Source organism: Periophthalmus magnuspinnatus, chromosome 4, assembly GCF_009829125.3.
Source record: "Periophthalmus magnuspinnatus isolate fPerMag1 chromosome 4, fPerMag1.2.pri, whole genome shotgun sequence".
NCBI classification, from domain to species: Eukaryota; Metazoa; Chordata; class Actinopteri; order Gobiiformes; family Gobiidae; genus Periophthalmus; species Periophthalmus magnuspinnatus.
In genome coordinates, this window is record NC_047129.1 from 11,362,266 (window position 1) to 11,385,399 (window position 23,134).

Here is a 23,134-nt window from a genome sequence, read left to right on the forward strand (position 1 = left end):
CATTCTTGTGTTTGTGGCTACCCCTAGTGGAGAACATTGTTGTCAGAATGTTCTACTGAACATGATTACTTCACATCTACAGTATATGAAATATCACTGCTAAATGGACAGAATGGGTCGAGGAAGCATTTGTTTAGATTCATTTATAAAAGAGTTCACTTCAGATACAGGTGTAACAGACAGTGCAGTCTTTCCCAGTACAACAACAGTGTGTCGGGACACACGTTTGAGCCCTCATGGTTTGAAAAGCCAGGTCATATTGTGAATCAGATTATTTAAACTTTGGCATAGTTTATTCTCTGACTATTGTAATGTTGAAATCTGCAGTTGAAGCCTGAGATGAGGGCTGTATGATTAAAATGCTTTGCAGATGTATATTTTACAAACAGTCCAAGAAATTCAGAGAAGCAGGTGCAGACTATTGTCCTTTGTCACCCACTGAACAGTCATATATCAGCCTGAACTAAAGAAAAATTGTACAAAAATAGGTGCAAATCATTACAGAGACAGAATATCTCCAAAACACTGTGTACGGTGTCTTTACACATTACTGACATAAAATATACTGTTAGTCACAATGAATAGAGTAGTACACATCAGATATAACAGTCACTTCCAGAAAGACTCTGGCAAATAACAGTATACGCCATATGTCAAACTTACATCACTCTAATGTGGAGGTACAGCCACACGATTTGGATATAAAGCGCAGTCCATGTATAAATATGTATAACGTTTTAAATATGCTATTGCTGCCCAGGTCTGATCCCAGGGAGATGGAGAGAGTAGATTGACACAATACAACTGGAGGGTCAGCCAAAGCCCGCCGGGTAAGAGTGACGAGCCGCTGACAGTTTACTTGGCCTGGGAAGAAAGGATTGTTTGAGGAGTATAACAGAATGTGTGTGTGTGTCTGATGTGTTTTAAAGTGTGGGATTTGGACTTACTTATGACTATATAGGTCCACATTTCTTTGTTCCTTCACTCCACGTTGAGATCAGCCCAGTTATGTTTCTTCTCCTACAGGACAGTGACGCTATTTGAGCAGGCCAATGGTTATGAACAAATATAAAATAATACAAATTTGTCAAATCATAACCATCTGTCAAGTCATTGTTCCGTCATGTTGGTGTTAGATATTTATAAATGCATCTAAACTGGCATATGGGGTAATAAAATAAAAAAACACCACAAAATCAATAACTTTTGATAACTTTGGGACTGATTACATCCATTCTTCTGTAAGTGTACTGTAGTGTACCTCTGTCATTACAGGCAGGTTGTCATAGGGGAGCAGCCACATGGTTCGATGGGCCTTAGTCCTCTGTCTCAGCATCAGTTTTCGGAGCAGCCTCTTCACCTTACGGTCGCTGGGATCAGCACATTTTACCGCCTTCTTTGTGTAGAGACTACAAACAAAACAAATGGATGATGAGTATTACACAGCAAAGAGGAAAGTCATATTTCACACACTTAAATCCCAAGCAAACAAATCAAAAATGTGTTCAAATAGAAAGAATCCCTACATCCACAACTATTTGATGTCGTTAACTTGGCCAAATAAAACGCCTGCATTCCCCAGCTACATCAGATTTCCCTGGGCTGCTGAAAACAATAGGTATGTGAGTGCACAATGGTTTGCTTAACTAAACCCTGCTGTTCAGCCTGACGGGGCAGTGCATGGCGGGGCTCAGCTGGCTCATAAGGTACTTTCAGATGACTTGTTATTCCCACATATTTGCTTTCTTACTTCCCTGGCAAATTACAGCTTGGAGCCCTGCCGTAACAACATGACCTGGAAAGATGACAATGGCTGTCGGCCGTGGCTCTGCCCTCCGCCTCATGTAACGAGAGAGGCATAGTTTCCATGCCTGCAGATGGCCGTACAGCTCTGAAGCTCCAGGAGTGGATACTTGGAATACTTGCATGATGGCTTGTATGCTGCAGTCTGGCCCCTCCGTCTGCACCTCGAACCGCAGCACGTCTTTGGTCCGCACCTTGCCCTGGGAGTACAACATGCAACACTGCACATCCCTCTGCATCTGCACACCGTTACCTGAAAAAACAAATCAGCCATTTGTTTGCATTTGACTTTGTGTTTATACTCACATACTTTGTTCAGTCTTGGGGCTGATTGCCACAGTCATCATCTGCCCCGTATGAGTAGGCATTTTCATATTCATTTGGGAAGTTTTACACTTCATGCACCAACATTTATTTAGGCTTGGGCCTTGCACAAAGAGTTCAGTAGCTTGTAAATCTTTATGGCTGTATACAACTGTCACCATGCACAAAAAAGCACTGAAAGTTGAAAGGGATTAAACCATATATATTGCCTGTGGGAGCACCTGACCTCACCAACCCATTAAAATAGTCACTGGACACTGTAGGCTAAGCCAGCGTTTTCAAATAAGAACTCTGAAGGACTGTAAATCACATCTGATCTGATGGAATATAAAGTGAATCCCTATTTTTACATAACATATGAAGTCACTGGAATGGGATGGCCACTCCAAAATTGCATTCCTTTTTAAATACACACATATTACAAGACACATGAAAGAATTTCAGAAGAATTACACTAGTATCCCAATGTGTCCCAATGCTCTGTGCCATGCCAGAGAAAGTGAGAGAAGGAGGAAGAGTGAGGAGTGGGTGTGCCATGGCATGTTATCACAGCGTTTATATAAACACTTTAAAGTGTGCTGCAAGCAGGCAGAACAATACATGCACTAGAAAGACAGAGCTGCTTTGTGCTGTCTGCTTTATATGCTAATCATGTATATATATCAAGTGTTACAAGCAGAGTGAGGCACCATCCCTGTGTTTACATCCATGCCTGTCTCCCTGCTGCTAGCCTGTCTGTCTTTGCATGGCTGCACAGCTCACCTGCAGAGAGTGCGCACATAAAGATGAGCAGAGTCATACCTTGTACAGATGTGAGGAAGAAGAGCGCCAAGGTGAGGAGAGTCCACATCTGCAGCATGGCGAGCATGGTTTAGTCTGGCACCGAGGACAGAGCTGTGTGTCACCTCTCCCTCTATGGCCGCCTCTTTATACCTCCCTGCCCATCTCACTCTGCTTCGTCTCACCGTCGCACCCTCCCCTCCCTTTGTTGATCCATTTCACTGGATCTTAACTTAACTCCCTCCCTCATTATCTTCTTCAATTCTTCTCACACATCTCACTTCTCACATATTTTCAGCTTTTTTTCAGTTTTCACTTGAAATACCAGGCTTTGTGCATTTCACAATCCTGCTTCTCATCTACTGCAACACCAGCATGGGAAATCAAACCCAGTCTGAGGAAACATTCCCATATACATTCCTAAAATCACAGAACAAACAATTGGCCAAATTTAGCTTGCTGATCCACAAGGATCTGCTGTAGGCCTCTCCTATATTAATTATTCATTCCCTCATTGCAAATTTAGTCATTTCACATTTGGACTGAGACAATGTATTCTCTCGTTTAGTTTGTTTTTTAGATTATTGATGAGATTGTGCTAATTGTTTCTTCTTCGTGCTAATACATTATAAAATCATGTTTAAAGGAGATTTTCTCCAAGCAAGAAGAAGAAGAGCAGAGACTCTGCAACTGAACCACATAATTGCTGCTCTCATAGAAAGTGCAATATCCACATATTTATTTATTGATTTATTTATTTATACATTTGTATTTGAAATCAAATCAAAATGCAATGTTTAATTTATGCTGTCCTAATAATTAGAAGCATAACATGTACAAGAAAGCAATAGACATTTCAAATTACCATACAGTTTATTACAATGTAAACTCATTACACTGTAATGCCCTGAAGACACATGGGAACACAACATGTGTGTCTGTGTGTTGGGGGGCGGAGTTACTGTTCAAGAATTTGACCCAAGAATCAGGTTGGAATCTCAGCTGCAAAAACATACCTTCCCCATGACTACCGTCCGCTCCAGTCAGATGCATTTTCTGAATATCTCTGTGTGATTAAATCCTTAGTGTCAAGGTGTACACTCTCATTAACAAATCTTTGATCAGAAATACCAGTTACAGATTTCTGGAACTTAAGTGAAATTTAGTGACCAGGGTCTAGAGACATGTAGATCTGGATATCTGTCTGTTCAATGAGTGCAGTTTCTTATCAGATCAAATAAACCAAACTGCCATAATAGAAAGTTTTTATAAGGATAACATAAATACTGCATTTGCAATATGAAGTTTACAAGATTTGAATTTATCTGCACTATGTAATTTTCCTGGTGTTTCACCTGCTGATCTCCATGGAGATGTTATTGCTTTGCCTGGAATGTTCCTCTGTACGGCATTAAATTTATCTACCTTTGTAGAGACATGCAGGCGGCCATTAGGACAAGTTAAAGGTCAGATCTGTGGACAGGTGACACCGTTCACAGTAAGAATGCATGTTTGTCAGAGCAATAAAAATAACTAATTTAATAAATGCAAGATATATAGTTTAATACCATACCATGGAACTTACCAAGCAATTCCATCTCTGTGGACACGGGCAGGTGGTGTGCCTTCCACCAGAAAGTTAAGTTGTTTGTAACTCTTCCAAACTTAATAGTAGTAGATTGTCTTAGCAATCAATTAGGAATGAAAATAAGACCAAAGCCAACCACTCCCAGATTTACGGCTTATGCGCCGGCCAATTGGTCCTGGGAGAACTCCTGATTCCTTTGCATGGGATTTTCTAATGGCATTTCTTCACTGACTTTGGAAATAAAACATGCCCGCTTGTCTGACACGTTATTAGATTTTATTAGTTTTGAGGACTGCTTGTTCCTCGTGCCAATGGGGCATTCCTCTGCAGGGAGTTGACTGACGCTGTTCTGGACTCAAACATCTGTGCTTCTCACCGTTCCGTTTCATTAGGCGCTGAAACACTACACCCAGAAAATCAGACCAAACTCACTCAAACATTTATTTATAAATCCATGCGGTAAAAGCTCAAGGGTCCTGAATGTGCCTGGAGTGAGAAACCAAATACTAATCCAGGCAGAACAGAACACATATCTGAGAGCAACTTATTTAGTCCTTCATGTAAGGCATATTAAGTCATATTATGTGCACCTGTTTTATTTGCATATTACTATATGAAAAGTATTTTCATGTTTGATCTAGAAAACCATTTGAGAAATGCTATGGAGGGTCATAGTTGAGAATGGACTACAGCAGTAAGCCTTTTTGGTGGTGTGCAATATCTATTAACAGTCTAACATTTAATTTTTTTTACACACATTTTCTCCTCCTTTGTTCTCCAAGTTTTGCCCCTGCTTTAGACCTAAAATAGTTCTGGGTATGGTTTAGATCTTGTGGTACTTGTGGACATTTTTTTTTCTTCACCTCCACTTCACTCCACACAATTCGTTAAGATCATTAACAAACCAGGTAGGTAGAGAGGACTGCACAGCTCGACTCATTTGCTCAGACACTCCAGTTGTTTTGTGATGTTAGATAATGAGCTCTTCATATTCTGTCATGGTTGAAGCTGTATTCTCTGTACATCTATTGCATGTGTTGCAATGGCGGTGTATGTAAATAGTTGCAAATAGTTGTATGCATGCATTTTTTTTGGGGACATTGTGTTTAACAATCTCAGCAGTAAATGTGTATATTGCAGTGCAGTCTTTACCTTGCCTTGAAGACATGCGCTTGTGTTAGTAATCGCTGTAACACATTGAGGCAGCAGCTGATTCAGACACATCTACCTGAAAGTATTAAGGAGTACCGGTAACTGGGGAATCTCTACCAGAGGGGTGTGGTAAACATACAGTAACTTTAAATTGTCACATATGATTTAGTGTTAATTAGGGTTCTATAGATGTGCCACTGCTAAATACCCTGGACAGCTCCTGCCCCCTGGAGGCACAGAATCAGGACCTTGGACAGCGGTGTTTACTTAATCGTCGTAGTTTAACCATGAAACCAACAAATAGATAAAAACTTCTTAAATTTATTCAATTGTACAGTAATTCAGTATTAAACAAATATTTACAAACATTTACAACTTATCATTACATTAAAAAATTGGTATAGTCACAGTGAGACCAATAAATGAAAAATACATTTCAGTTTTGTGTCCCCAGAAAAAAAAAATCTGATGATGACTGCTGGCCTTGGCTTTTCATGGTGTTTAGTCTAACGTGCCTGTGAAACATTACAATAATTCATTTTTACAAGAAAACAGGTGACTTGTTACTTAGAACACAAACAAAAAGAAGAAAAACTGATTGGATATATTAGCTGAAGCATCCCACTTCACATATGTATATGTCAAAAACATTTACTTTGGAAGTGAATGAATCAAATAATAGTAATAATAATAATTAGTGAGAATAATGCAGAATTTACCTTCAAGAAATGCGAACTCATCTATAGCCTCTATTGCATTGTCTAAAAAGAAAAGAGACATTTGGGAAAAGATGTTACTGGGGGACTGGGCTTGTGAATTGAAACACATTAAGGAGTAAAATGTGTGCATGTTGACGAAACTTACCCAAGTCTTTTCTCTGTAAAGTTTTGCGCTTTCTTTGTTGGGCGTACACCATGGCATCTTTGGCAATCATCTCAACAAACAACTCCTGGATAAAAAAAAAAAAAACACGATTTATAGACATGCTGTCAGTAGCATTTATGTAGAAACCTGACCTGAGGTATGTTTCACCATTTATAACCATGACATCTTATGTAAAACTACAAAAAACCTCTTGTTTCATGTGCAGTGTAGCTGAGTTCACAGGACTAGGTGGAGACCCCAACTGGTGGAGTAGAGTACCTGGGATAATGTCATTGTTTTAAAAGGGATTCTTGCATTAGTCCTCCTCATAATGCTTGCCAAACAGTTAAGAAAACAGAAAAAAATGTCCTCACACAGAACTAATATTTAGCTGACTAACCACAGGTATTACACTCATTATTACCGTGGCTTTTGCGATGACGAACACGGACTCCTGGCTGGCCAGAGAGACGTCGGGGTCGGTCTTCATCAATGCCTTAATGCGGGCCAGAGGGAGTTTGGACAGGCGGTTGTTGCTACAGGCGGACACGGGCCCTGGTCCTGTCTGTGGCGGGCTGCCCTCTCCCTCCGCCTCGGCCCCGCGGATCTCCTCCTCAGTCCCGCAGCGCTCTGCTTCATGCTCCGTGGAGGGCACAGGCGACGCCAACGTAGCTGCCATTGTTCGGGAAGGTCTATTCAGCAAATTACTACTTTAATAATAGACGAAATTAAGTGTTTATTTATATACATATCAGAATTAGCAACAACAGCAGTACTACGCGCCAGCATGTGCTTCCGGGTTTTGTGAAACAGACGCGTTGATTGGGTAACCGCTGTAAAGGCCCGCCCCCTTCTCTCCCGCCAAGTTTGTTGTGAAAGTTGATTGGACGTGGCCTCAATCTCCTTCACTTCACGTGAGATGTTACTCATAAGAAAACGAGACACAGGTAGCATTATCTTTGAGCGTTTATGAACTCACCTCACGCTTAAAGGCTCTTAGATGGAGACAGGAATGTGCTCCTTTTATCTTTATCTAACTGAGCTGCGTCCATTGACAGTATGTTATATTATAGCTTAAGATCTAATAGGCCTTTGTGCGCTTTGAAGTATCCTGTGGTTATTCATCAAAGAATCAGGTTAAATCACTTCATTTTTCATTCTGAAACTGCCTGCTCTGCCTTATAGAGTAAAACTATTAAAAGTGCTCCCAGCATTTCTTGCTTCCATGGAGGTGGTATTGCTTAACCTGAATGTTCCGCATAATGGCATTAACACATTTATCTCCATTGAGAAATACAGGCGATGGACCAGCTCAAGTTAGTTGGCAATAAACATCTCCATGGAGACAAGAAGATGGCTGATCCCCCTCCAGAAAAGTTACAGTGTGCACCTTTAGCGTGGGAAGAATTCATAAAACAAAGAGATTTACATTTAGGTAATGAATGGATTAAATTGTAAAACATGTGATGTCTTAAGACCTATTTTTAAAATCGTGTGTGCAGCATTTCCATCATATCTTGCTGTTGATCTATCTAATCAGATGTCTCAGCTTGTGTTAATAGGATTGACAGCTCTGAGTCTACATTCACATGCTCAGTCACTGTCAGGCCTGCACACAGACAGACCGATATGAAGGACCAACATCTGCCAGGTAAATGTCTCTGTTTATTATTTATTTTTAATCTCGTGCCAAGAAAAGTTTGTATTGTTATAAGTATTTTGTTATGTATTAATTAAAAATACAATAGCCTGTCAAATAAATGTAAACATATATCTAAAATCCACAGCCATAGCTTACATGAGCATAAGAAAAAGGAAAGGCATCACATTAAAGAAAAGGAAATAGCAAAGTGAAGTTACTGAATACATTTTCTGCTGTAACACTGATAATGTAAAGCCTGCCGTGTAAATCTATTACTGACCCACTAATACTGTCTCTAAAAGAAGCTAATCCACACCACTTTGAGGAGTGCGCTAAAGCCAAGACTATTTTGGTACAGCGGGTCATTCATTTACATTTAACCTACAAATATTTTCTCAGTGTTTCCAGTTTGTTATGTGACAATAGACTATTTTGATCTTTATTTTTGCCCCTAATAAAAAGATGCCCTGTCAGTTTCCAAATCACTTTTTTATTTTGACCTTTATTTTTAGAGCTGAATGACAGGAAAGGTTGGCATTTCCTGCTTTTGTCCAACTTTTTTTTCTTTTTTTTTTTTTTAGGTGTTCTCTGTTAAATAAAAATATAAATCATTGTTTTACATTTTGATCACTGTAAATGTCATATTGTCTAAAATGACTCAATCCCTGTTCAAAACTGAGAAACCCTTCCTCCATATAGTAGCATTTTACCACAACAAGCAGCAGATTTTCTTTTACGTGTTTTTATTGTTGAAAAATGTCTATTTGTCTATTTGTTTATAGTAGTTTTCAAAAGCATCTTATGCTAAAACATTTCCAAATGCTGAAGGTAATGCATTTAACGTCACAGAATCACAACACTGCATCATCATGATTTCTTAACTGTGTTATGTAATAAGTCAAAAACAAAGTCAACAATTATCCCTTTTACTGTATAATCCTTGGTGTATATATAGCCAGGTAGGGGTTTATGTATTTAGGATATTACCCAGTTTACCCACTGCGAGGCGTAAAAGAGTGAGTGAGTAGGCCACATATAGTGCAAGTTAACATGAGGTCAATCCACTTATCTAGCAGACCTTTACATTTACATGTTTAAGCCCCCTCTGCCCCTCACCTCTGCACATAACACAGTGTACAGCAGCTTTCAAGCTACTGAACTAAGCTCTCTCTTTCCAGCCATCCCACGGCGAATATGGTCCAAGCAGAAGACCTCCAGGAAACCCAAAGCGGAATCAGTGAAGGTGGATAGCTGTCCTAGACAGCCCTACGGGGGTGTGGTGGCTGCAGTGTCGCGGTTCACTGAGGTGGAGAAGATGAGGCAGTCCCCGTTTGAGAGGGCCGTGTTTGATCTGGCCCACAATGAGAAGATCGCCAACGAAACCATTTTGGGGCGACGCATTGGATTCTATGAGCTGCGAGGGGAGATTGGACAGGGGAACTTTTCTAATGTTCGACTGGGGATCCATGCAGTCACAAAAGGTTAGGATATGTACATTTATGCTAATACAAAATGCAAAACATATGTGGGCTTATGATGTAATTGTACTGATAATACATACTGGTGATTCTTAGTAGTAGCCTTTATATAATTTGTTGTTTAAAAGTTGCACAAATGTTTTTAACTGCATAAAAATATAAAATAATCTAAAAGATATGCTATTTTTTTAAACTTTATATTAGGCTAATAATGTGCAGCCATATTTAATTTTGTAATATATTTGTGTTATAATTTACAGCTTCTCTGGTCTTTTTTTCCCAATTGTTCAGAGAGGGTTGCTGTCAAAATCATGGACAAGATGCGTCTGGATAAGAAGAGTCATCCCTATGTGTCCTCTGAGATCAGCTGTATGGAGAATCTGTGCCACCCAAACATTGTGCGTCTCTACGAAGTGATAGAGACCAGCCGGAAGTTATTTTTAGTGATGGAGTATGGCAGCGGTGGGGACCTGTTCTCCAGAGTCACCAGCAGGGGGCGACTGAACGACCTGGAATCCAAGATGATCTTTGCACAAGTGGTGTCCGCTGTCAAGCACATGGTGAGCAGCAGTAAGGTCCTCAGCCCTGAAGACTGCACAAGCTCACTGAGTTTTATAACTGTGTGGCATAAAAAGCTTTTGAACATGTTTAACATATTTCATTACACAAGTTACATAACCACTACATTGTGAGGTAAAGGTACACTATGTAGCTTTTCTGGTAGAGGGGCTGACATTGCCTTGACTGGAATCTCGCAAAATATGGCACATATTTGGCACAACATGTTTTTACCGCTCAAAAATACCTTGAAAAACATGCATTCTGACTGTGTGTGATGTCGCGTCTCCACAGATCTGACATGCAACTGTAGCTTGTCTACTTGGGACAAATAAGTTTTAAGAAGAACATTTCATGCAAAGCAACAACGTTTCCATGGAGACAAAGAGGTGGCAAACCCTCCACCAGAAAAGTTATACAGTGGACCTTTAAGTATAGTGCAAATTTAAATGTATCTTACAGATCAGTTTCTGTACTTTCTGCAGAATCACTGAAATAAATTTTCATACCAAGCTCGAACAAAATGTGACATGCTAAACAGCTAGCCAGTGTCTGGTTTGTGTCACCAAAATGCAGCTCAAATTTAGTAGTTCTCAAATTTAGTAGTTTATTAGAGCTATTATATATTTTTCACCCTTATTATAAATGGTCAAATTCTATTTATATAGCACAACCACAACACGAAAGACTAAAATGCTTCACTGAAAAATCTGAAAATTAAACCTAGAAGCAACACACAGTAGGACAATTTGAAGGCCTAAAAGTGACTCAGTCTTTGCTAATAAGCCAGTCTGAAAATTACCTATATTGGTAAAAAATGTTTCTATTGGCACAGGCTTATGGAGTCACATAAATAAAAATATCACTTTTTTTCCAGCATGAGAATAACATCGTGCACAGAGACCTCAAGCCCGAGAACATTTTCTACACCACCAGCCACTGCATCAAAGTGGGCGACTTTGGTTTCAGCACCGAGAGCGGCCCTCATGAGCTCCTCAACAGCTTCTGTGGCTCTCCTCCGTATGCAGCGCCAGAACTGTTTAAAGACAAGGGTTACATCGGTCAATACTCAGACATCTGGGCTCTGGGCATCCTCCTGTACTTCATGGTAACTGCCACAGTGCCCTTCTTCGGAGACAATCTGAGTCGACTGAAGCGCTGCATCCTCCAGGGGGTGTACACCATCCCAGAATATGTCGGGGAAGAGTGCCAGACAATCATTAAAGGCATGCTTCAACCAGTGCCCAGTGATAGGACCCCCATTGTGCAGGTTCTTAACGGTCCTTGGCTATGTGAAATTGAATGTCTGCCTCCATTCGCCATGTTACCCCTCTCTCCTGTCCATTTTGGTCAGGCTAACGCTGCCCTGTGCCCGGAGGAGCAGGAAGTCAAACGTTTGTTGTCAGATTTGGGGATTGGGACAGTTCACTTTCAGAATAACCCCTGCTCAGACAGTAGGAGCCCCTTAACCGGTATTTATCGGATCTTGCTACATCGGGTGCAAAAGAGGAGGGCTGTGGAGGCTGTGGGGTACACAAAACTCCACCCAGATGAGTACAGGGGGCAGAGGAAGTGGTCCATGACATCTTTAGATAAGCACAACCCATCAGCTGTATGTGTTATTCTATGAAAAATCAACTAGTGCACTTTACAATATGTCACTGTGAAAGATGATATATATTCAAATACAACCTCTTCTTTTTAACATGCTTCTGCAGTCTAAATTCATAACATTTGAGCCCATTCCCAATTTCCATCCAGGAAATATGGCGGGTGGTCAGATAGAGTAAGCACCATATAATTCCTCCTGAAACTTCTGTAAACCATGGCAACCAATACGTCCCACTCAAGTCAGTGAATGTTTGTAAGTTTATATACAGAAATGTGTGAAGGAATGTAAGAAAGTACTCCAAGTTAGCTTGCGCTTCATTGCTCCATTGTAATTATACACATTTATTTTAAGACAAACTTTTGTTTGACTTCCGAATCAGAATTAATTTTAATCATCCTAAAGGGGAGCTTCTTGTAGGGATTTGACTTGTAACTTGTTCTCCATTGAGATAGATACATATACTTACAGTCCATTCAAAGGAAATCAATAACATGTGCATGAAGACAAGCAGGTGACAGACCCTCCAACAGAAATGTTACATAGTGCACCTTTAGCACTAAAATCTTTGAATATCGAGAGTTCAGTAGCAGGTTTTGGCCTGTCCCAAACACAGCCTAAAGCAACTCCTCATTGTATTAGCTTTGACATCAGCAGAGGGCCGTAGCACAAAGGCCTCTGACGCACTTCATTCATCGCTCAGTGTATAGCCATAATCATCTTCATCCTGCTTACTCAAAGGATAAATTTCCCAGTGAATGTAAGGATGTGGCTAATCTTTATGGGGATATGCACTTAAGTCACGCTGCTACACCAAAATAAACATCTATCAATTAAAATACACGGTAAAAGGTGGTTTAACCAACTATGGACTTGGTTTAAGCTTTTGGTGCTTTTAAATAATGTGTCAACTGCCTTTAATTAGGATTTACCATATTAAGACTTATTTGCATGTATAATTCTGCAGATTTGTTTTGTGCGCAGACAGGCTTGATTTTACTTTTCGTTTGTATTTAATTTTTACTGCATGTGAATAAATCATTGTAAATAAAAACATTTGCACATTTTTTCTGAAATATGTAATGATTCACACAAATGGTTTGTTAATCTTTTGCATGCTCCATTTATTTACAAAAGATGAAATATTACAGCCTTTGTAGTGTTTTCAAGGTTTTGGAAACTTAACTAATGATGAATTACAGTAATTTTTTGCCTTTGTGAAAGTTAGAGAATGAAGTAAACAATTTAACAACAACAATTTAATCTTACAGGACATTATGAGGCCTGTTTAACTGTGCCTGTAAACTCCTGCTGTAAATAATTTTGTGAAAACATTTATTTAAAGCCATCATCGGTACGTATGTTTTGATTATTTTTTTTTTACCTGTAGATGGCAAATGAAATCAGGGGGAATGAAACCTGTCCTCCTCCCCACTTGGATTTTGTTCAGGCTCACTTATAGTCTCTGTGGTCTTCTTCTGTCAGACTAAAGCTGAAAACTATCAGACAGAAGTACATGGATAGAATCTAGTGGTGTTATGTGAGAATACAACAAGGCAATGTACTTACAAATGGTACCTTTAAAACTGATGGTATTTTCACCAGTGCACACCCAAATGAAGAAAGCTCTGAGTGTGTGGTACGAGCAGATTATCAACATTTGGATCAGGGCCAAGATGTTGCTGTTCAGCGCTGTTGCACAAAACGCTTACTGTTAATACTGTTAAAATAACATTTCATCATAACTCTGCAAAGTTACTGTAAAACTATACTATTGCTATTGTCAAGCTTTAGTATGTCTAAGCATTATCTTTTTGCATTGTTGTTTCTCTAGAAGAAAGCACGTCTTCCGCCATGAGAAAAAATACCACAAGGACCACTAATCAGATGCATTCACAAAGTAGTTCCCATTTTTAGTCCTAAAGCTCAGGACACAGCCATGTGATGGTAAATTGAATTTTCCTCCTTGTCCATGTAGAAGCACATTTTCAGAGTTCAGCTCTTGTTTCCCAAATGTTATATAAACAATTCATTCTTTATCCTTGGCTGTGCTCCTGAGACTGCAGCCTGGGCCAGCACTAACGGAGCTGCAAGTTTCAATTTGTTTTTAATTGCACTTGGCACAGTGAGTACAAATGGAGATGAGGATGCAGCAATTCACATAATAAAACATGTAAAAAAGTGTTCAGTATTCAACCCACTTTGTCTTAGAACAAACATGATTTTCAGTCATTGCTTTGTTCGAAAATGGTTATTAGGTAAATAAGTAAATGTCTACTTGGATATTGTTTGTTATTTGAGCTTACTTGAGCTAGCATAATCCTATATTTACATTGTCTGTGCATGAGCAGTCTCTTTATGCTGTACATATGGTCCATTATTGTTGATGCTTAATGTGTAACGGCTCAGAGGAAGAACATGTAATGAACCGTAAACGTTTAATAGCATAGATTACTACGAGAACTGACAAATATTAAAGGGAGTCTTAAAGGAACAATCTGTATTTCATTTGGTGGACAATCTGTAATCTGTTTGTCTCTATGGTGATGTCATTGCTTTGCCTAGAATGTTCCAGTATGGCTTTAAAATCTATCTTCATGAAGATAAGTATGTGATATTACAAGGCCAAGTTATAGGTAACACCTGTGCGATTACAACTTCACACAGTCCAGAATTTTTAAGGCTGACAGCATCAGATTTAAAGTGATAGTTAAAACTAATATATACAAAAGAAGTAGATGGTTTTTCCAAAGAGAATAAAGAAAGCCCTTTGGCTTTTTGCACCTCTGTTCATGTCAGTTTTGCATGGTCATCTTATAAATGTCTTATTCCCTCAAAGATTACTCAACAACTGTTGTTACTGTCCAAACAAATGTTTTCAATCAAATGTCATTTTTGTTTCATGAGCTCTGGGCCTGACTCAGCTTGTATCTGGATGACCACAACTCCAAACAGCGACCTCCCAAGTGTATTTATGTGCACACAAACTAGCAACTCACCTGGCCGCTAATTTGTTCCCACTCAAAGGTAATAAAGAGCTAAAACTGTTCTCAGGGTGCCAATGTTTTACTGTTCTTGTCAAATAAATAAATAAAATAACATTACTGGGACACAACCTGGAACTGCTTAGCTTTCCCACAACATCCCAATATAAAAATATTCTATTGAATTGTCCATTTTCCACAGAAGTAATATGAAACCAGCCTCAGTGGGATAGTTATCTTGCATGTTTCTTTTTAACTGAAGTTTTTGAACCAAATAAAAGAACCACTGCTGAGACATTTTACTGCAACTCAAAAAGTTTAAAACACTCTGATCTACTACCACGGCCATCAATACTATACAAAAGAGCATTTACTGACTATTTTTGTCAACATGTTGTGTCTTTATTTGTTTTTGAATTACATGAATACAAAAATATATGAAATATGTAAAAATGAAAACTTTACAATTCAATACAAATCTCACACATCCATAATGTCACATTTAAAAGCTGCCAAAGTGTGGCTCAATCTTTGCACTATTCAGAATCATTTATATGGCTCATATAATTGATGATACTAAAAATAACGTAAGGGGTTACCATAGTGATTTACATTCTGTGTCAGCGAAAGGAAATTCCTAATCTGGACGACTATAATCCAGTCCATGTGTAGAAGCATGATATATAAACTCTGACAGAGCTTCCTCACTCTCACCCTCCCGGTCTCCTCCAGTGACCTGTGAAGAAGAACTTTATGACTCCCAAGTTAACCACAAAGACATTTTAGACTATTCTTCTGCAGTCTTTTACCTAGTTCATGATCTGATTGTTTCTGATTCTGTCCACAGATTTCATCACATCCTGGACCCACTTATCTTCAGGATTGGCACAGATAGGTTTGGATTGTCTTCCTCTTCTCTTGACCAAAAGCCTGCGGAACATAACTACAATGAAGAAAAAGTCTGCCAAAAAACAAAACAAAACAAAAGAACACTAGATGTGCGAAACTCACAATACGGCTCTGATGTTGCAATCACCATCTGTTTCCTGCATCCTGTAATCCTGAATACCCCTCCGCACACTGGCCTTCATTTTGCGAACAAATTTCAGGCAGCAGTTCCCGTAAGAGCCTAAAAGATAGAGACAGTTTAGACAAGCACTTAGCAGAATATAAACTTCCTCATGACACTTGTGATGATGAATTAAGAAAGCAAAAGTTATTGTATTGAAAGTGAAGCTGTTATGTGGGAGTCTTAGAAAGGCATTTTTACAATCTACTGGCCAGCTCAAACCTGCTCGGGTGTTGTGTGGATCTGATAATTGGATTGTAAATTCTTGTTTTCCTTTTATATGTGTGTTCATTGCTTAAAGAACAAAATTGCTCATGAAAAAGTATTAGGTCATAGTCATTTTAGAACAGCCTGCAACATTAACATTAGAGTCTTGTATCAGTTACACTTAGACTACATGACAAACTTGTCCATTGATTTAATTTGATCTATTTTAATTATTTTTTATATTTACCACTTCCTACATTTTAGATACATGTGGAAGACCTTTGTTTCTTTGCTACATAATTCCATGTATCTTAATTTTACATTTGATGTCTTCTATATGTATCTAAAATGTAGAAATTAGTAAAGAAAAAAAGGGAGTGTGTCCAAACATTTGACTGGTTGTGTAAGTATTACAATATAATGATTCAAGAAGTAGTTACTTTATGAAATGTATTTCGATTAGATGAGCTGATACTTTATTGTCAGATCATAGTGGTTGGTTGGCGCTGTCTCTATTGAATAATGTTATTAAATAGTTAGGACCTATAACAGTTCCTTTTATTAAGAGAGACAGCTGAATTGACCTGCTGCTAATCGCTGATTGTACAATGCTTATGTTTGTTTGGTGGATTTGCTAATTGGATCCTTGTTATGCCCTCTTCTGTCTGCGTGTGCGAGTGAATCTGGGGTTTAAGGAGCTTAAATGGCTTAATCACATGACATTTGGGATCTTTATAAGAATTACGTTGTTCTGAATTTGACCCCAAACTGAACCCCACACTCCACAGCAAACACATAAAACAGTACAGTTTTCAACATGTTCTTTTTTTTTCTACACCAAAACCGACCCTATCCATTCTAACAGGACAATCACATATTCTATTTATTGTACATACATAAATAAATAAATATATATGCATGTATGGGGGGGGGTATGTGTGTGTATTTGTATATATGGTGGACCACTACTATGACTTAAATAATATTTACTTTACTTATTTAATATTATGAAGAAACATACATACATATATGTATTTCCTTAAATGTAGTATTAAACGTAGTGTTCCCCTTTGGATATTACTAGTATTTTGACAGATTAAGACCAATACAGACATGATAAAAGACTGTACAATTAATTTAAACCATTTACATTGCATTCTGAGTAGATTTAATAGCCCATAATTATTGCATTATCCAAATGAATGTAGTGGTGTATAATCTTACCCTGGGCCATGCTGAGACTCAGGCAGGTGAGGAGCAGGAGCAAAATCATCACTTGTGTCTTCATGTTGAAAGCAGCGTCACTGTAACAAAATGTTAAAATCTGACACTGGGATGATTTTAAATTAGTCGCAGCCCTCTCCCACCCCCGCACGCTGTTTTGGCTGCTGTTCGAAAATTTCCCCTCCATCATGGTTGTTGAATTCAGAGGTTACCAAGTTGACCCCTGATAAAACTGTTTACACTATTTTTTGTGGACTGCATTCTTGCCTTACCAACTTTAAAGATACAATTCCCATACATGCAATTTGAGTCAATAGTGAAAAACAATATGTCAGAAAATCCCCAAACTGGATTGTGCATCTAAACTTTATGCATAAAAAAGCCATAACTTACCTCTTGACACCCAAACCTTCATTAAAAATCTTCTCCAAAAGGCTTGCTCTTTCAGTGCATCTGATTTCTTATACTGCACTCAAGATGTGCCCACCCCTGTGTTAAACTCTACCCCTCACCACTCCTCCACTCCTCCTTGTCTGCTTTTACAAGTGCTGGCCCCAAGTGAAACTGGATAACTTTTGTTCAGCCTCGTCTTGGCTGAAAATGTAAAGAGATTCAACAAACCTCCAACCTGTTATGACTTCTGGAACAACTTAATCAATCAATAACACTTTTTAGGAAGTACTTGCACTTATAGGCAGAAATGAAACTGAAATAGCGATTGAAAAGTTGTTTCAGTTTCATTTTGAGTCCTTTAATAATCAGCACCTAATTTGGATTATTTTAGAACAGCCTATGCAATTTTTAAGATATAGATTGATCTGCATCTGTTTACTTCAAATCCTGCTCAGTCATGGTGTAACCTGAGTGTCCATTGTCATAAAAAACACTATGTTCAAATATATAGACCAATGATGTGCAGAGTGCAGCTTAATTTGAAGTGTTTTGATAGAACAAGTGTTTTTGCGTGTCTTACAATGATAGTGATTACTTTTCACTGTACCATTTACACAACCTCAGTCCAACCGCCAGATTACATAAAGTCTACCCCCACTGGACTATGCATAACCAATCACACATGAACTGGAGTTAACTCGTCCATTGTTTATTTTGCATGTTTTTGGCACTTTGAGCAAATGTTCCTAAATGTGGGGAAGTCCATGGCCCTAAAAGGTCTGTGTCTGCCCGGGTGTATTGTGCATAGCTTGATTTACGATGCTAGATGGTGAAGGAGATAGTGGAGGTCATCCCCCATGAGACACTCAAAATAGTGAGAAAAACCCATGTGTATCAGACTAATGTGATGCTTCCAAGAAAAAAAAGATTGCGAAACAATGAATTCAAACAACTTACAGTAAAGTTAAATTGGCACATTTTTGATATCACAAACCTTTTGACTAAACATGACAGGGTTACAGTGTGTGGAAAATGCTGCAAATGAAGGTGAGCAAAACTGTGTTCTTCCAAACTGCAGTCTGATTTGTTCACACATGCTGGTTGAGTTACCCTATTGTTTGCCACACAAATGCAGTGCCTTTGTTTTATTACAGTTTATAAACTGATTGTAAAAAAGAGAGAAAGCATGAACTGTTCCAGACATTTTTCCAGAAGGGGCTGAAGGGGTGAAGTCTTATGGGGGTGTTGACATCAGGCACATAGACCCACTCCGCCTCCTCACAAATGTCACTGTGACAAACACTACATGTTCAATAATGTGTTTTTATTGTTGCAAATGGCTGTGACATTCTTGAAAACAACATGTGACCCGGAGTATGATTTTAATAAAACTTACAAGTAAATCCAGGGCTGAGGGTGGGGATAGGGAGTAGATGAACATATTCTGAGCAATCAAGCCTCAGAAGCAGAAAAATACAGGATTACTCAAATATGCACGTGTCAATCGAAATGTCAAGTCAAGTCAAATGTATTTATAAAGCACATTTAAAAACAACCACAGCTGCCCAAAGTGCTGTACAAAGGCGATATAAAGTGCAATCTTATTAAATAAAACATGGAAAAACACGATAGAACAATACAAATACAATACAATTCATTCGTCTTAAAAGTCAGTGCATACAAATTGGCTTTCAACAAAGATTAAAAAAATTAAGATTGAACTATTCTAATACACAGAGGAAAATTGTTCCAGAAATGTAATAATGAGTATTGTTAATGGTGATTGAACACCATTATAACATGGCTGAAAGCTCGTGAAAGTCGATTTTGATATGTCCTCTGTGAATAAATAGAGCATCTGTTTTGTCTTGTAGCCAAAACTCGATCGGCTCGACAAATGAAACGACACACTCCCCTCTAGCGGCAAACTGAGGATCTACACCCTCCAGTTTATTCCTAAATCCACTGCGGGTTTTCCTCGTGGATCTATTGGGTTTGCCTCGATTTTCCCGTGTGCCGCTCCGTCCCGTAAACTCCAGTCCGTGTTTTTCAGCGGACCCACGGTGTGGGCGTGTCCTCACCATGTGGGCGTGTCCCCGGCTCTCCCTCGTGAGCCTCAGCAGTCTAGAGTAACACCAGCCCAGCAGGTCAGTCAACACCTCACATGCAAGTCATCCTGATACTGCCTTTTCAGCTATCTAAATATTTTATTGTGAGCAGTGACCAGGCAGCGCGTATAAAGCCGCTGACACAGAGCGCCGCATTAGTGCTGAGTCACGCTGCGACGTAAAGCTGCACGTAGAGGAAGCACATGGACGGACAAAACAGCAACATGAGCGCTAATGCCAAGATGTTTAACCAAGCCAAGACGCTCAGACTCCACACCGGGAACATAGTCAACCGCAACCGGATGAAAAAGAAGTGTCCTGGCTCTCCCAGTGAGGAAGTAAGACCAAATCCTAAGTGTCTGCGTAAAATCCTAACCTAAAGCGTGCTTCATTTGTCAACTGAGATAGCATTAGCTTCTGGTTAGCTCAACTCATAAACTGATTAAAGGGATAAGGGTGTTTCACGAAAAACAAAGTGTAGTTTGAGTAATTTAACATTAGGTTTATTCTAATTATTTGAGTTCGGCTCCCGTGTAAGAACTTATGACAACACATTAAATTGTTGAAGAGTAACTGTCATTGTTATGCCTGTACTGCACACTTTTATATTGGTTTAAAGATGCCTTAGTTGTACATTTTACTTTCATGTGGTTTGTTTCAGCTGCAAGACTGCATTCAGGCTACCCTGGGGGACTGGTTTTCCCAGACGAAGCTAACTGCAGAGGTGGGATATAAGCTTAGACAACACTTCACACTACTTATATTGTAGACCCTGTTCAGTGTCTGTGCTGTATTTGGGTGCTACATCCACATACCGACATTAGCCATAAAGTTTGAATTCTGAAGCTGTGAAAGTAAAAAGCAGAGTGGTGGACATTAGGGTAGTGCTGGTCAAACTGAAAAGGAGCTGTCAGGATAAATGTTCATGCTGTGCTGACTCCTAAAGCCCATCACAAGTATGGCCTGTGTTAGCACTGCTGGGGCCGGGACTTTGGTCCAGGGATTAGGTTTACATTTACTGCTCTACTTGGTGTCTCTGTGTTAAACATGTTGTGTTTCTATTGTTAGAACATTTGACCAAAACTGTGCAGTGATATAATGTGTCCATGTAGTAGAGTGCTTCAAGTGATGGATTGTGTTTCCTCTCTTTCATGCAGGACTTCCAAGATACACTGGACTGCTCCATTCCTGAAGCAACAGACGCTATAACACCAGAGGAGAGGGAGGAGCTGAAGGTTTCAGGTGAGTTGTCCATATCTAATATAATTATTTATATTTTAAATGTAGATAAAAATGTGTCAATACATTTATGTTATACTTGCAGCTAAACTGTTCCTATGTGAGTCTGATAAATCTTCAATCAAAGAAGCAGTTAAGATGGGTATGTTTTAAAATGTTCATAAATATCTTTATTCTAAACCAACACATTCTTCAGTGTCACTTTGAACAAGCCAAATTATCTGTCCCCTGCAGCCTGCCAGACACTGGCAGTGTCCCAACTCGATTCTGTTATAATAGCGCCCCCTGGGCCCCCAGAGGGGGACACACAGACTCTGGCTCACCTACAGCCGGTTTGGGAGGAGCTGGAGGCTCTGGTGCAGAGCCAGCAGATTGCAGCTATCGGCACTTCTGACTTGGACAAAGATCTGCTGGAACAACTTTACAATTGGGCTCAGGTAAGAAAAAAGTTAAAACAAAACTGTCTCACTCTTAAGCTGATATTTGAAGCTGGAGCTACATTTTTGCATTACATCACTAGATACCACCTTTATATCTACTGTCTGACCAGTTCAGTCTCCGACTTACCCCTGTCCTCCTTAAGCTTAAAAATGTAGAACTCCATTTGAAATGCTCATGTATCCATTTGTTTGCAGTTCAATATTTACCTTTGTGACATAGCTGTAGCTATGGTGCATTCTTCAACATCTGTCAGTATTTAGAGCTACAGTATTTTACAGGCCATCTTCAATTTCCAAAACTTGCATGGTAATTATAGTTCTGCTTTGTTAGTATATGCCCATTATCATTGATTTCCTCATCTTTGGACTGCCTTTAGACTGCAGTAGAGGGAGAGAAAGAGGGTGATTTGAGTAACTGATGAGCCTGAACAAAGCAAGCTCATATAAATAACATATACTCACAAATAATAACTTCAAGGCACATTGACAAATGTGTTTTCTTTATGCCTTTTCTTTGAGTAGGTAAAGCCCAGCAGTAACCAGGTGAACCTGGCATCCTGCTGTGTGATGCCTCCTGACCTCACAGCATTTGCAAAAGAGTTTGACATACAGCTGCTCACACACAATGACCCCAAAGGTATGTATAAGTAGTGTAAGAGTATATACACATGGGCCATATCATGTCAGCAAGTGACCATTGAACTATCTGTTTGTTCTTGTCATTAACCAGAGCTCATGTCGGCAGCAGCATTCCAACAGGCTCTGCAGGAGGGGACACAGGAGCTCAGTGTTGCCGACTGGAGGCTAGACTGGGTTCTACGATACTCCATTATTGTCAAGAGCAGAGGCATTATAAAATCCAAAGGTTACCTTGTCAGTGCGAGTAAGGCAAGGTCATAGCATAGCTCGTTCATGAAGATGTGTGGATAAAGCCATGTTATTCATCACTTCAAATTACAGAAACACACATTCAGTAAGTGGATGTTGCCAATTGCGGTGAATCTAAAACTAATTTTTGTACCACTGTTTTTAGTTCTTTAAAATGTAGAACTGAGTCATAAAACTATAACTCTGAATTACATTTTCAATGGGCTCATTCTGGCCACTGTCTATCTGTGAAGCTGGTTGTTGATACTGTATTTTAGTTGGTAATGAAGTGCCTCTCAGATTCCTGTCATCTTCCCAAATCCGTTAAGAGACAAAACCTGTAAATTATTTATGCAAAGTTTTTTGATTCTTGATTTGTGTATGATTTATTGAAAAACATGTTGGCATTCCAGTCTTGGCAAAAAGCACTAATCAAACTAAATGAGCATACGGACTGCTGATACTGTAATGCAGTTTGAGATCCTATGCTTTACATTTAACTTGTATCCATGCATTTTCACCAAAATGTTTTAGAACAAATTGTTTACCAAGCTCATGAGATTAACAGTAGAACAGAAACACATAATATGCATTGTTACGATTGCACTGGGGAATCTTTATGTAGTAATGTCACCTGAATGTTAAATTAAAGCTGCTCTTGCACACAGGGTCCAGTGAATGAAATGATGCAGCTCCTCTACTGTACTGTAAATGTATTGTCATATCTGTATATCATGATTAAATTTGCTTTATTAAAATCACCACCTCGGCATGGCTTCAGTTTGGGTAATATTTGGTCTGGAAT

The 23,134-nt window shown here is 39.1% G+C and overlaps 5 protein-coding genes across 7 annotated transcripts; 2 read left to right on the forward strand and 3 right to left on the reverse strand.

The window, feature by feature from the left end:
• Positions 1-128: 128 nt before the first annotated feature.
• ccl44 (chemokine (C-C motif) ligand 44) lies at positions 129-3,080 on the reverse strand. Of its 2 annotated transcripts, none has more exons than XR_008648681.1 (5): positions 2,929-3,080; positions 1,927-2,056; positions 1,262-1,409; positions 948-1,036; positions 129-864 (listed from the first exon to the last, which is right to left on the reverse strand). XR_008648681.1 is itself a non-coding variant. In XM_033965023.2 (5 exons), the coding sequence occupies exons 1-4, from the start codon at positions 2,993-2,995 to the stop codon at positions 982-984; spliced, it is 384 nt and encodes a 127-aa protein (XP_033820914.1). In that variant the 5' UTR covers positions 2,996-3,065; the 3' UTR covers positions 129-864; positions 948-981. The 2 variants fall into 2 exon arrangements, 1 of the variants encoding a protein (XP_033820914.1); XM_033965023.2 differs by having other exon boundaries at positions 948-1,020; positions 2,929-3,065.
• Positions 3,081-6,084: 3,004 nt separating this feature from the next.
• pole4 (polymerase (DNA-directed), epsilon 4, accessory subunit) lies at positions 6,085-7,324 on the reverse strand. The gene is made up of 4 exons (XM_033965022.2): positions 6,936-7,324; positions 6,512-6,596; positions 6,367-6,408; positions 6,085-6,162 (listed from the first exon to the last, which is right to left on the reverse strand). The coding sequence occupies exons 1-4, from the start codon at positions 7,188-7,190 to the stop codon at positions 6,149-6,151; spliced, it is 396 nt and encodes a 131-aa protein (XP_033820913.1). The 5' UTR covers positions 7,191-7,324; the 3' UTR covers positions 6,085-6,148.
• A 645-nt stretch (positions 7,325-7,969) lies between these two features.
• Positions 7,970-11,844, forward strand: LOC117369520 (serine/threonine-protein kinase NIM1). The gene is made up of 4 exons (XM_033964759.2): positions 7,970-8,162; positions 9,332-9,634; positions 9,923-10,191; positions 11,067-11,844. The coding sequence occupies exons 1-4, from the start codon at positions 8,141-8,143 to the stop codon at positions 11,817-11,819; spliced, it is 1,347 nt and encodes a 448-aa protein (XP_033820650.1). The 5' UTR covers positions 7,970-8,140; the 3' UTR covers positions 11,820-11,844.
• A 3,307-nt stretch (positions 11,845-15,151) lies between these two features.
• Positions 15,152-17,772, reverse strand: ccl25b (chemokine (C-C motif) ligand 25b). Its single transcript, XM_033992138.2, has 5 exons — positions 17,676-17,772; positions 17,283-17,362; positions 15,794-15,911; positions 15,592-15,712; positions 15,152-15,518 (listed from the first exon to the last, which is right to left on the reverse strand). Exons 2-4 carry the CDS (start codon positions 17,344-17,346, stop codon positions 15,592-15,594), a joined length of 303 nt encoding a protein of 100 aa, XP_033848029.1. The 5' UTR covers positions 17,347-17,362; positions 17,676-17,772; the 3' UTR covers positions 15,152-15,518.
• A 1,968-nt stretch (positions 17,773-19,740) lies between these two features.
• Positions 19,741-23,090, forward strand: gclm (glutamate-cysteine ligase, modifier subunit). 2 transcript variants are annotated; one of them, XM_055221310.1, is made up of 8 exons: positions 19,741-19,822; positions 19,896-20,121; positions 20,445-20,507; positions 20,941-21,025; positions 21,108-21,164; positions 21,257-21,459; positions 21,985-22,099; positions 22,193-23,090. In XM_055221310.1, the coding sequence occupies exons 2-8, from the start codon at positions 19,987-19,989 to the stop codon at positions 22,360-22,362; spliced, it is 828 nt and encodes a 275-aa protein (XP_055077285.1). In that variant the 5' UTR covers positions 19,741-19,822; positions 19,896-19,986; the 3' UTR covers positions 22,363-23,090. The 2 variants fall into 2 exon arrangements, with proteins under 2 accessions (XP_055077285.1, XP_033848028.1); XM_033992137.2 differs by having other exon boundaries at positions 19,774-20,121.
• Positions 23,091-23,134: the final 44 nt, after the last annotated feature.

What these genes read in the sequence shown, in the direction of transcription:
- gclm (XM_055221310.1), top strand. Translation starts at nt 19,987, where the DNA reads ATGGACGGACAAAACAGCAACATGAGCGCTAATGCCAAGATGTTTAAC. An exon ending in CAAAGAAGCAGTTAAGATGG is followed by an intron (nt 21,165 to 21,256) that starts GTATGTTTTAAA and finishes TGTCCCCTGCAG; the next exon opens with CCTGCCAGACACTGGCAGTG. An exon ending in AACTTTACAATTGGGCTCAG is followed by an intron (nt 21,460 to 21,984) that starts GTAAGAAAAAAG and finishes TTCTTTGAGTAG; the next exon opens with GTAAAGCCCAGCAGTAACCA.
- pole4 (XM_033965022.2), bottom strand. Translation starts at nt 7,190, where the DNA reads ATGGCAGCTACGTTGGCGTCGCCTGTGCCCTCCACGGAGCATGAAGCA. An exon ending in TCGTCATCGCAAAAGCCACG is followed by an intron (nt 6,597 to 6,935) that starts GTAATAATGAGT and finishes TTTTTTATCCAG; the next exon opens with GAGTTGTTTGTTGAGATGAT. An exon ending in TTTACAGAGAAAAGACTTGG is followed by an intron (nt 6,409 to 6,511) that starts GTAAGTTTCGTC and finishes TTTTCTTTTTAG; the next exon opens with ACAATGCAATAGAGGCTATA.
- ccl44 (XM_033965023.2), bottom strand. Translation starts at nt 2,995, where the DNA reads ATGCTCGCCATGCTGCAGATGTGGACTCTCCTCACCTTGGCGCTCTTC. An exon ending in TGCAGCATACAAGCCATCAT is followed by an intron (nt 1,410 to 1,926) that starts GCAAGTATTCCA and finishes TTTTGTTTGTAG; the next exon opens with TCTCTACACAAAGAAGGCGG. An exon ending in ACCTGCCTGTAATGACAGAG is followed by an intron (nt 1,021 to 1,261) that starts GTACACTACAGT and finishes ACTGTCCTGTAG; the next exon opens with GAGAAGAAACATAACTGGGC.
- ccl25b (XM_033992138.2), bottom strand. Translation starts at nt 17,346, where the DNA reads ATGAAGACACAAGTGATGATTTTGCTCCTGCTCCTCACCTGCCTGAGT. An exon ending in GAGTCTCAGCATGGCCCAGG is followed by an intron (nt 15,912 to 17,282) that starts GTAAGATTATAC and finishes TCTATCTTTTAG; the next exon opens with GCTCTTACGGGAACTGCTGC. An exon ending in TGCAACATCAGAGCCGTATT is followed by an intron (nt 15,713 to 15,793) that starts GTGAGTTTCGCA and finishes TATGTTCCGCAG; the next exon opens with GCTTTTGGTCAAGAGAAGAG.
- LOC117369520 (XM_033964759.2), top strand. Translation starts at nt 8,141, where the DNA reads ATGAAGGACCAACATCTGCCAG. An exon ending in GAAGGACCAACATCTGCCAG is followed by an intron (nt 8,163 to 9,331) that starts GTAAATGTCTCT and finishes CTCTCTTTCCAG; the next exon opens with CCATCCCACGGCGAATATGG. An exon ending in GATCCATGCAGTCACAAAAG is followed by an intron (nt 9,635 to 9,922) that starts GTTAGGATATGT and finishes CCAATTGTTCAG; the next exon opens with AGAGGGTTGCTGTCAAAATC.